General features: G+C 36.2%; 1 protein-coding gene across 27 annotated transcripts in view; it reads right to left on the bottom strand.

The window, feature by feature from the left end:
- Nucleotides 1-13,222, bottom strand: part of CEP128 (centrosomal protein 128) — a 484,430-nt gene that overhangs the window by 307,088 nt on the left and 164,120 nt on the right. For all 27 annotated transcript variants that reach the window (XR_010151258.1, XR_010151259.1, XR_010151253.1 and 24 more), the window contains 2 exons: nucleotides 10,797-11,147; nucleotides 2,900-3,550 (listed from right to left, as the gene is read on the bottom strand). Coding sequence is in view for 18 of the 27 variants with exons in the window: in XM_063793855.1 (XP_063649925.1) it covers nucleotides 2,900-3,550; nucleotides 10,797-11,147 (1,002 nt within the window). In the remaining 9 variants the exon portion in view is untranslated. The remainder of the gene's footprint in view (nucleotides 1-2,899; nucleotides 3,551-10,796; nucleotides 11,148-13,222) is intronic.

Genomic DNA, 13,222 nt, shown 5'->3' on the forward strand with positions numbered 1-13,222 from the left:
TATGCCATGCCAGTTTCTCCTAACAAATCATTACATGCTTGTCCTCATGCAAAAACCCTGCCTTCCTTTCACATCACACTATTTCTCATCAACCCCCTCTACCTTGTTGGCAACAGCTGACTGACCAGTCACCCTCTTCCCTGTGGTTTTTGGCATGTGACCAATTAATGCCTTCACAATAATATCTTAAATAGCCAAGTGTCCATCCCACAAGTTAACTTCAAAGTTATTTGACCTGCTCTTTCCCAACTACCTTCACCAACATCGCACAACAGCAACCACTGCATGACCACACCTTAGACGTTAACTCTGAAAATTCTTATATTGCACTTCCTGACCAAATCAGCAACCTCTGACTGCAGATTTTTATCCTTCAGCTTTCTCATTCCTTTGCCCACAATCTGTGTTCTTCAATGTTAGCCACATGGAAGTACTTTACATGCTCCTAGACTAGTCTCGGTCAGTTTGTACCAGTCTTCATACCAGTTTTCATCTTCACTGCTCCTAATTTCTTGGTGCACTACTGTCCTATTCTACTTCAGAGAGAAGAAACGCTATCAGTCAAGATTCACATCAATTTCCCCAGATCATCCCTACCAACTTACCCAGTCTTACTGGTTTCCTCCGAATCCTTCAGAGGAAAGATGCCTTGTCTCCTGTTGAATGCTATATACTCTTATTTTTTATCAAATCCCCTCACATCTCCTCATGTACTTTCCCCATCAACCTCTGTTGAATGGAATGAAGGCTTTTTATACTTCTTCTTTCAGCTTGCCTGTCACATTTATCACTCTTGATTATAACTTTCTTAAAATGTCTTACCTGGGTTTCCAAGACATCATTCTCTTCTGATTCTCCTCCTATCTGTCATATGGCCTTTTATTTTTATTTGCTAGGCCCTTTTAGTAAATTCTTTCCTTAAAACATTAGTGTTTGAGAGTCTCATCCTCTTTTTATTCCCTGCACAATCTCATCCAAATCCCATGATATGAACTACCACCCAAGAGTTAACTGGCTCCGAAATATTTCACTCTAATCTCAATTTCTCCCTCAACTCTTGACCCTACTAATTATTATATACTAATTATGTACTAATCTGTTCCACCTAGACTTTCTTGGTTAAGCTTAAAGTCCCTCCCCCTAACACAATATGCTAAAAAACAACAACAAAAAAAACAAACTAGATTTACCACTGTTCTCTTCAAATCTTCTATTCTGTCTGTATTCTCTATGTTGGCAATAGCATCATTATCCACCTAATCCCCCAAAGTCATTACCTACCTGTCCTTGAGTCTAAACTTTTTTCCAGACTAGCAAAGCAGTTAAGAACACAGTTAATTACCTGAGTTCAAATCCTTTCCCTACCACTCTCCCGCTGTAAGACTGTGGGCAAATTACATAACCTTCTGTGTCCCAATTTCCTCATCAGGGAGAAAACAATACCACATAATCTGCACGGTGAGGTGGGTATTAAATGATTAACACTTGTAAAGTTCTTAGAGCAGTGACCGGCACAAAATGTTGAAAAACTGATTGCTGGTAGTATTGTTATTGTCACAGCCAATCAATCAACATGTAATATATATTTTATTTTCTATAAGATCAGCTCTTCTCCAGATCCCTAATTCTACTTTTGTTTATATATTCATCAACTCTAAAAGATTACTATTCCATACTTCATCAACATTAAAACGTGTATCTTCCACATTTGACCATCTCTGACCTGGGAGTTCTTACACTTGATAGCATTATCATGGTTTCATAGGCAGGAGGCAGCATTTTTATTTCTTAGGAGCACATGCATCTAGTAATAACAGCAATGATGCATCTTATAAGGTGTCTTAGGTTTAATGAAATATAGTAAGGGTCTTTTACCTATTTTAGCCTCCATTCTGACCCGCCAATCCCAACTGAAGACCCCAAATCCACTAATGCCAGAAGGCTATCTAGGACTGGGGAAGGACTCATAGAATAGCTATATCATTTTACAGATGTCAACTATTTCAATATCATTTCATCTTAAATCATAAGCATTTTGAAAGTAGTAGTTGCATTTCAACTACTACTATAATGAAAAACATTATAATAATTAACCTTTGAAGATTTATCCATTCATTCATTCACCTATTCAATAGATATTTACAATGTTCCAAAAAACTGTTGTAGGCACTGGGGATATAGCTAGAAGCAAAACAGACTAAAATCCCTATCCTCAGAGAGTCTTCATTTCAATAAAGGGAGATTAAAAAATAAATAATATGGAATCTATATCATATGACACGTGTTATGAAAAAAAAAAAAGACAGGAAGAGGAACAGATTTATCACACTCCTGACAATCATGTTATAAAATGATTGCCCTGCATGGTGATAATGCTAACAACATTAGACCTTAGAAACATTTCCTCAAATGCAAGATCCCAATTAGGCATTTACCCAGGCAACTTTGATTTGGAAAAGAAGGAGTAAATCTCGAAAGCCTTGGGTTTACACAGCCCATAAGCTGATCCACTTTAGTTACCATACTAATAAGGACTGTGGTTATAGCTTCTCTGGCCTTGACGAGTCTTTGCCTTTTATATTTTAGGAGGTCATAAATGTTGAATGAGGGCACGTTTCAGGTCCGTGACTTACTGCCACCTCTGCCTTTCCTGAACTCCCCAAACAGCTAAACGTTCTTTATAAAGGGCTGCAATGCTCTGAAATAGGTGCTCCCAGGTGGCTGTTATAACTCATTTCAACCTGGCCGAACAGGCATGAAAAAGCCTCTTTATTGTTGGTTTTATCTTCCCTTCAGTGCTTGGGAATACAGAATGATCTCTAAAAGTTTATGCTTTATTAACTTCATGAGCCACCAGAAAAATTCCTTCAGTATCATCAGGATAATTCAGCAGAGGTACCTTCAGAGTCCTGATATGATTCTCAGCCTCACTCTTTTCTTTCTTAAAGTGCTTCATAAGCTCCTGGATATTCTGTTCGTGTTTTGTTTTCACACTCTGCAATGATGATGTGAGATCTTTCAGCTCCCTCTGGTGCACATCTCTTTCCAGCTTTAACTGTGTAATGATTGTAGCTGTTTCTTCATCCCTGGATTTTGCCTGTGCAGTGAGGTCAGAAAGGTTCTTAAGCACTGCTTTCTTGGCTCTCTCTTCCTCGGCCAATTTATTAGCAAGATCTGCTCGGATGGCACTCAGGTCCTTGATGGACTCTTGCATCTCAAGAAGTTTAGCTTTGTCCTGGGCCTGGCTCTTCTTGAGCTCTGCAATTTCTTCCTCCAAGTGAGCTTTCTCAACTTTCATCTGGCTTTGGATCTTACTCTGCTTTTTCAATTCGCTTTCCAGTCTATGGATGGTATCCAGGGAATTCTTAACTTCCAATTCAAGGTCAGCTTGATGAGACTTAATATCACGTAATTTCTCCTCCTTGGAGTGAAGCTCCTCCTCCTGAAGGGCACGCTTTGTTAGGACATCATTCAATTCCTTTCGAAGATTCTCTATTTGTTGTAATGCTGCATACAGCTGGGTTTTCAATTCATCCTTTTCTTTTAAAATCTATCAGGTTAAGAACATGAAGCAAAAGAAAAAAATAAAAGTTACTGTAAAATTCACCATAGACTCTGCCAGTCAGCAAAACAATGTTTAACCCACAAGGAGAAAAAAAAATCATCAAATAATTTTTGTATTTTTCCCATTTTGTAATAAAAATACTTTTAGGCCAGAAAGGTGGGGGGGAATATATAATTGTCCTGAAATAGCAACACACTGAAATATGTATTTCAAATTTTCATCACCAAAACTTATTTCAATCCATGGTCACAAATAATTATTTAAATGTAAGATAAAATTGAGCAAACAAATGGGGAAAGCAAAGACTCTCATTATAAAGAAAACTTACTAGAGGTTGAAATAATACACTATTACCTAAAATAATACTGATGTACATTCCAATGACACACTTTTAAAAAGGAGAAACCCCAAAAAAGAGATGGAAAATAATATAGGGAAGCATGCAGATACAATATAAGAAAGTTTACGGTACATTCAGCCATTATTTTTAAAATATCAATGGTGACGAAAACTCACCAATATGCAACTGGGAGCCTGGAAGCCCACAAAGAAATGAGATTAAGTCAGGAAAGGTTGGGAAAGGGCTCAAGAGAAAAGTCAAGGGCCTAGAAGTCCATCATTCTATGCCAGCCTCTCTACGATTTACATGGAAAGACAGAGGCCAAGGGTTAACCCTTCTGGCCTCTAATTCTCACCACCTAATCACTGCAAATAAAATAATGGGCAGCCAAGGGAGCCAAGATTGTTTTCTATACAACACTGGCACCAAAGATAATCTCCGTGAAACAGGAGGGAAAAAAAGGAACCAATTAAGACTCATTTCAGAATTACAAATAATGGGTTAAGATGCAAATATTTGCAAGACATTTCTACACTTCACATTTTATACTTCAGTGTAAAACAATTTATGACAAAAATTTAATGAGTCAATCACTCCAAAAAAAAGTTTCCCCAATCCTGCTCAGTTTTAACTGAAAGAAAGAAAGAGCACAAAGATAACATGAGAACTAACAAAAGGAGATGAATAAGCAGTTGAGCTCTGACCAGAAAGAAGTGAATTTGATTTTCAGTTCAATCACGGGCAATTCTATGGCCTCAGGGAAATCATTTCTCTTACTACAGAAAATAATAATAGCTATTTCATAAGACTGTGATGAAGATTAGTGAGAAAGGGGAAACAAAAAGTTGGAGTAGAATTTAAGTTCGAGGAGGTACTAGGGTCTCAGGGAGGTGTTTATGCAAGGTAGTGATCAAAACTGTAAAAAGAGCCAGGCCCAGTGGCACACACCTATAATCCCAGCTATTTGGAAGGCTCAGGCGGGAAGATAGCTTTGGCTCAGGAGTTCGAGACCAGCCTGGGCAACACAGCAAGACCCCGTCTCTACTGTGAAAAGACGGGATAACTGAGGAGAAGGAACTCTGGAACACAGATGAAGGAGTTCACTTCTGAAAGAATGTAAGGTAGGAGAAATATAGATGAGCCTAAGGGTAGATGTATTATTTTTCTATTGCTTCATAACAATTTCCAACAGACTTAGTAGCTTAAAACAATACACATTTTTTATCTCACTGCTTCCAATAGGTTGAAAGGCCAAGCAAGGTATTCAGCTTAAGGTCTCCTAAGACTAAAATCAAGGTATCAGCTGGCCAGGGCGCTTGTCTGGAGGTTCTGAGGAGAATCCATGTCCAAGCTCATTCAGGTTTCTGATACAACTTGTTTCCATACAGTTGTAGGACTTTGGGTCCCCATTTCCTTGCTAGCTTTTGGTCAGCGATTATTCTGAACTTCTAGAAGCCAACCTTGTTCCTTGGCTCATGGACTCTGCCATCTTCAAAGCTTGAACAGCTTGATGAATCCTTCCCAAGCTCCAACTCTCTCTGACGTCCCCTTCTCTCAATAGCCAGAAAAAAAAAAAAAACCTTCTATTGAGGGCTCATGTGATAAGATTAGGCCCATCCAGATAATGTGATCACAGGAGTAATGTCTTATCATATTCATGGGTTCCAGAAATTAGGGTGACTTCTTTGGGGAGGGTCATTCTACTTACCAAACTAGAGAACACAAAAACTGATAGAATCAAATTTGGGCTGTAAAGATAGCATGGGAGGGACTGAGCGAGGGTAGGGACCTTCAATATAGTAATATATGTTTGAAGCAGATAACTTAGCCCCCTTGGCATGAGTTGAGAGACTTATAGGCAGTGCTGAGGATTAAAATCACATTTTCATAATGAAGTCATACCATGTAAAGTGTCTTTAATTATGAAATATTATATCTTCCTGAAGTTGGATTAAAAAGCAAAGATATTTCTTTTTCACACATAACAGTAAGTCCAGAGATAGGATGGTTCAAGAAGAATCCCTCAAAGCTCAGGCTCTGCTACTCTATAACTCTCCATCTTTTGCTGTCTTTGCAGTGTTCCAAGCTTCACATCAATTCCTGACAAGGGTGACAGCCAGAGGGCAGACAGTCACAGACCATGTGGGTCAAGTTTGGAATTTCTTTGGCAATACAGATACTAAAAACTAAGCTCTGTCGATCTGATTCTGGTTAATTGCTTGCCTAGTAGCCACAGCTTAAGATTCTGTCTAGGCATTTTCTCTGAGTCTGAAAATGTCAGTGTCTTTACTGTCATCTCAATACCCTGGACATACCCAGGGCCCTCAAATGAATAGCCTTTATCTTGAGGCAAATCAAAACAGTGGAATTGGGTTCTCTTTGTCTGGCCAGGATCTTTTTTTTTTTTTTTTTTTTTTTTTTCTGTTTCCTGACTCCCTCTTGTGCTTGCACTAATTTCAGTTTGGATAAATAATTCGACTTTTCCAAACCTAAGGGGTTCCAAATTATCAGACTCATAGGCAATTTGGATTATAGATTGCAGACTTCAGGCTCCCCACCTTAAACAAACAAAGAGAAACGAACAAAACTCTCTGCTTTTAGACAGACCAGTTTCAACCTAAACTTGTCTTTCTCTTGTAAGACCTTACTGAAGGCTGAAATATGTACACAACATACTCCAACATCCTAAAGTTTTCCTACCAGTCACTTAATACTATCCTCTTATTCACAGCATCAATGCCCCTAAATATGATTTCTGTTTAAACCAATTGCTTCCAACCACATAGCAAGGTTTACCAACTTTCCCTTTAGAACAATATGATCCTCTCTTGCCCCTTACCCTACTTCTCCTCTCGGTCAACCCTACAATTTAGGTTATTTTACTTAGAGCTCCTTATTTCTAGAACTCAAAGTTTCCATAAACTTGAATTTTTTCTGCTGAGGGTAAGAGAAAATCCCAATCCGAAATGGCTTAACCCACAAGAAAATCATTCCAGGCAGAACTGCTCCAGACACAGTATGTCAAAGCTCTGGCTCCAGCTCTCTGCAATTTTGTACCTAGTGATGGTCTTATGTTAATTATTGAGTGGAATGGATAGGGGGAGGCAGGAGGTAAGCATGAATACTATGGAACCCAACTGATATTTCTATGGAAGTTTTGCTGTTACTGTTAAGGAGAAGGAATGGAAAAAGTGGAAAGTCGGGTTGACTCCAGATTAGAAATTGGTAAAATGTATGAGGGAGAGGAAAGAAATTGAAGATGTGATGAGAACAACATCAAAGTAGCTTTCAATGAAGTCCAATGTGACAGGAAAAAAACTGAATCCAGAAACTGGCTAGTAAACCAGAGGAATGTAGAAAGATCAAAATTGGGTATGAATAGTTAAAAAAGCTAGGGTGTAGGGAATAGAAGAATTATGAAAGATCAGACACTGAGCTTTGGAACTGAAGGCTTGGACATGAAACAATTACAGATGAAGATAAAATTTAAACACAGAAATTAGACGCTGAAGTAGAATTATTTCAGTGACGGTCACTATAAAATAAGACATTAGTGAATTATAAGGATACAGACTTCAGTAGGTTGCAGACTTGAACTTTGAAGTTACTAAGGATGACGGCAAGAATTAATGTCATAAAACAGGTTGATGCAAAGCCAAGTGCTAAAATCCTTGAAAAATGTAGGGGCATAAATGAAAAATAGCCAGCAGTCAAGAGCAAAAATGGGGAAAGAATACTCTAACCAGGCAAACCAAGCTTCCAAAGAAGGGGCAAAAGAAAAGATTATTGAAAGAAAGCTGAAAATAGCTGTGCGAAGCCAAAAGAATGATACTATCTAACACCATGGCAATTATAGAAACAGAAGCCAACTCCTCAAAGACATGAACACAAAGTATTATATACACAGGTTGGTTTTTTTTTTTTTTTAATTAACTAAAAGGTAGATGAGGGGCTTGCTCAATGTTTTTTTTGTTGCTGTTTTGTTTTGTTTTGTTTTTTACCTGCATGTGAGGGAAAATGCAGGCAGATGGCTGGATTATACTAATACATACTCTAGCATTTCTTGAACTGTATGTGATAGGACTGCATATGCATTCAAAAAATCATACACTTTGGCACTGATCCATTTAAAAATTACTTTCAACCATTCAAAAATTCAGATTTTACAAGATAGCATATATTACATATAACTCTTTTTTTCTGTCAGCAGGAAGGAAATACACAGAAGGAATAGATGGTAATTTAAGATTCTTGAAGTCAAATACTATCAAGCAAAAAGCTCAATACATAAGCAAGCCAATTATTCTGCCAATTCAGCAGGGGAAACAAAACAAAACAAAACAACAACAACAACAACAAAAATCCCAAGAAGTATTCCCATTATCCATATTAAAAAAGAATATGAAAAAAATTGGAAACATTCAGAAAAGCATATACTATGATTGGAGTCCAATTTTTTCCTTTATCATTTTCAAAGCACCATTACAAACCAACGATTTCAAACAGTACCTTAAAAGAAAAAGAGAAGCAAAAATACCACAACTTACGACTAGATTATTTGTATCTATAAAGTTTTCGGTCTCTTAATATGTGTTACCTACATATCCCTGAAGTACACCACAATTCCCTGATGTAAATATCCATTTCATTGTCTTTGAGGAAAGTGTACAATTTGATCTGTCTGGGTTTTTTTTTCTCCCTGCAGTGATACGCGATTTGATATTACACATCCTTCAGTAATGAAGTAGTTTTGTAATATGATATATATCTGATAATCTTACTAAGATTCCAGAAATGTAAAAAGCAGGAAAAAAGAAATAAATCAGAGCAACTTTTAAGAGAAAAAAAGCCTTTTGCCGTTTTGTATATTTTTTAAGTAACAAATCTTAAAGCAGAAAATAAATTATGCTAGAAAAAGAGAACTGGTGGTAGACACAGAACCATACTGCAAATATGAGGAGAGCATCATATGAGCATATAAAATGACTCGGAAAGGCTACTTATTAAGTAATTTATCCTTTAAGCCACAATATGTTATATTTGTAAATCAGTATAATTTTTATTTTAATACACCCTTCCAAAATACCTTGCAGTCACTTTTTGAAAATAATTAGCCCTAAAAATCAAAAAGAAAGTAGCTGTATTATAAATGTGTTAAGGTGGCTTTGTGATTTTATTAAGAATTAAATATCCCTTTGAAATAATATTCAGTAATACATTTTTAAATTTTTTTTCCAAAATTATTTACCATGTATTTCCACATCACAGATTTACTGAGCACATTTCTTACTCTTTTTCCTTGAAAAACCATTGCTCTAACTGCAACATGCTGCATTAATTTTTAAGGCTTTTAAAGGAGAAATTACAATGCCTGCTGTGATAATTGTGATACGACCCTAACTGTGGCAATCACTTTAAAACTGCTTCTTTGCTTATCATTAGTAATGCTAAGTGATAAAAATAATTGGAAGTATTCTGGGAAATGATTGTTAAACAATTTTTAATATTCTGAAAACTGAACCTAGAAAAGTCTCAGCACCATGGACTGGAATGACTGTATGATAACATGGACCCTTCTAAATCTCTTCTAATTAAGTAAAACCTCCAGATGAGATTTTCAATCAATCAATTCTCTCAACCACTCCTCTCACTAGCTACCTACCTACCTTACAGTCAGGCTCATTGAGCCAGTTGCCAGATCAGGCTGACAACAGAATAATCAAGATAGAGCAATTTCCTGGGATCAGATCAGTTCAGACACAAGTCTGAAAGCTTTAGAACTGCTTTACTTCAGGGCAACCAGCCACCCAGTATGTGTCAGATGGGTTAAAATGAAAAGTAATCCACAGTGAGTGCAAAATGATCATTTCTTTCATCTTCTATATGTCCGAGAAATTCATATGTAAAAGATAAAGCATCTTTTCCATGACAGCTCATCTGAAATAAGCATCTGTCACTCTTAAATGCTGAAAACTGATTTTATAAATATAATGCCCTATATTTTGTTTTCTTTTCAAAGAAAGTCAACTTATCCAAATGATTATTCTTTTGGAATGTACAGAGTTCTCGACAAGTGACAAATGACAAAGCACAAATGATAAACCAAGAATAAACATGGATAAAAAAATCAATCATGACTTTCCTGCTTATTATCTTATAAACATCTGGGTTTAATTCAACCCAAAGATATATCAGATGAGAATCAACATAGGAGCATAAAATCCATTTAAAGTAACTGATTATACAAGAGAAAAGATAATGTGAAATGCATACATATATCAGTGAAATGCGTTTTGTTGCTATCAAAAGGGCATAAAAGCAAAGTCTTGAAGAGGGTTGTGATCCCATAACACTGCTCAGTCAGTGACATCCTCAGTGTCACGCATTTAAGTAAGCCCATCACAGATGCTGCCAGTAAATGGCCCTAGTAACTACTGCATTTTTTAAATGCTTCTTTCTTACCAATACCTAGTTGAAAATATATAAATAAATGAGATTTTAAAATAAATGCATTGGGAGGAAAGTTGTGTGAAAATAACAAAGATTTAGTCATTTTTTTTCCATTGGAATATTAGAAGATTAAACAATAATTCAATTTAGGAAACTTACACCTAAACTGGGGCAAGGGGTACATCTATTTATGGGCCAACTCTGAAAAGCCACATAATATTAAACTATGAAAAGGCTTAAGTAAAAAATATTTAAAAATTAACTTTTGTTAATTTTTGTTAACTTTTTGATAATTTTGAAACAGCCAAGACGTAAGGATTCTTCTATCAAGGACATATTGATTATATGTACAGTATGGCACTCAAGTGTTTTTTCTAAGGATAGATGAATGAATGGTTGAATCACATGGAAAACCGTTCCTTAGGAATGTGGCTTTTATACCTGATTATTCTTGCCTGTCAGTTCATCAACAGTTTCAGATTGTTTCTCCAACGCTCGCTCTAACTTCTTATACTTAAGCTTCCACTGCCTAATGGATTCTTGAGCTTTCAGTTTCAGGTCTTCCCTCCTCTTCTCCGCCTCCTCTTTCAGAGCCTCTGACTGCTGGAGCTCACTGAGGTACCGCTCAGCCTGCTTGGTTGCATCCTCCGCATGGCGAGTCAGCTCTGAGATCTGAAGGTCAGCATGCTTACGCTCGGCCTCACATGTGTCAAAGTGATTCTGGATCTCCTTAAGTCGATCCAACATCTGCAGTTGCTGTTTTTCCCCATTCTCCAGTTCACGTGTTAAATTCTACGAATAAAGCATGCGAAACATTAGGAACAAATCCTTGTCAAAATTGGATGTGTAGCATATCATCAAACAAGAATCTCTAATGTCACTGAAGTGGAAATCATCTGTATTAAAATTCATTAGCAATCAATTTAGAAATCATGAGTCTTTTTCTTTGTATTTTATAACCACATTAGTTGGGAATAATTTTTTATATAAATATTCCCTCTTTCTTGGACTATTTTATCATCCAAAAAGGGAAAATATGTGTTTCCAATTGACTGTCACTAAAATAGAAGGCACTTTTGAAGCGAAAAGTCCAGCTGAAGAAATATCGATGTTTTAAAATTTGTCAGGTTATCAGAGAACTATTAGTAGCAATCATATATAACATTTTGCCTTCTGGCAGCAAAACAAAATTATAATAAAAAATAAAAATAAGTAACAATAGAGTGACAGAAACATCAGCATAGATAACATATTAGGTTCCCAATAAAGTGTTTATACATTATTTCCAGATAAACCAACATAATATTATACATTGAAGCACTTATCTCAAGCTGATATGAATCACTATAGTACAGATTTATAAATATACTTAACTTTATTTTGAATATTTCTCTAATCAAGAAAAAAACCTTCAGTCTAGCTTCCCTAAAGCCAGGATGGTGATTATATATTTGGAAATTACACTAAATCATCATGATTAATACATATTTTAAGAATAAGTAAATATCTATTTTAAGTTTAAAAATGAGAAGATATTGTTTTATGCAAGTTTATACAAATAAAATAATCATTAACATTAAGCCATTAAATAATCATTAACATTAAGCCACTTTTGTAAAGCTTTGTAAGAAAGTGATAAATTCAGAAATAAAGCACTTACAATGAGTCACATAAGCTGCCCCTCCTGAGCCTTAGTTTCCAAATACTTAGTGGCAACAAAAGTAACATAAAAAGGTCATGTGTCCAAATAAGAATGGGTTCCAGGGGTTGGAATGAGGCTGTGAGTCGGATAAACAATAAATAACATCTCCACTGTACTAAGGTCCGGACAAATGAAACTAGAAACATTTACCAAGCTCCTTTGGCCCCAACAACAGAGGTTCCAGGTCCAGATTCTATGACGATCTATGGCTCAAATAAGGTTAAATATAATTTCCCTCATGATTAAAATCATGGTTTGACATTATGGCAAACATTTTTTTAAATGCCTCAAAAACAAACTTCATTTTCTGGGCGACAGGTTTGCATTTGTCCAGTTTGGTAAATTCAATGCAGCCTGGAAGATGTTTCATCCACCCAAATGGTAAATTGAGAACTGTGTACTTGTGTGTGTAGAAAATTCTAAAATAAGATGAGAAAACCCTTGTAATTGTGGTTTACCTTTTGCTCTTATTCTAAAAGTTTTACCAATATGCTAGAAATCAACTTGATTAACAAGAAGCAATCAAGCGATTCCTGATCAAAAGAGAAATGGAACTGATTTTTCTTTTCAACAAATACTTGGAAAGAGAGTGGTTATACTTCCTGTTCATCAAGCATATGGTTTATAGAAATATTAATAGGACATAGTTTTAATACCAGAGAAGCTAACGCTAATTAGGGAGGTATTCTCACTAACCACTAAATTATACTAGATAGTCCTAGGTGCTAAAACATGATGGAGAGTTACCTAAAGGGGTCTATAGACTACAATGTGGCTGCAGAGAGTCTCCCATAGGAGGTGATGCATAAGCTGAGATTTAAAAGAAAAGAAGCTAGCAATAATAATCAAATAACTATGACTGTGACTGAAATGCATTGAGTACTCGAGTTATACCAAAGATTGAATGCTGTATATGAATTACCTCATTCAATCCCAACACAAATCTAAAATGAGACAATATTATCCCCATTTCAGTGAAAAGTAACCAACATTTGCTGGAGTTAATAACTTGCTCAAGATCACACAGCTAATAAGTGAGGGCATAGGGATTTGGACCTGGATAGTCTGCTTCTAGAGCCCATGTTATCAACCTATTGCTAAACTTCCAGATTCTCAGATGACCCCAACTCCAGGCCTCTTCAGTCACCCACTGCCATGGTTTTAT

Source organism: Pan troglodytes, chromosome 15 (genome assembly GCF_028858775.2).
Source record: "Pan troglodytes isolate AG18354 chromosome 15, NHGRI_mPanTro3-v2.0_pri, whole genome shotgun sequence".
NCBI classification, from domain to species: Eukaryota; Metazoa; Chordata; class Mammalia; order Primates; family Hominidae; genus Pan; species Pan troglodytes.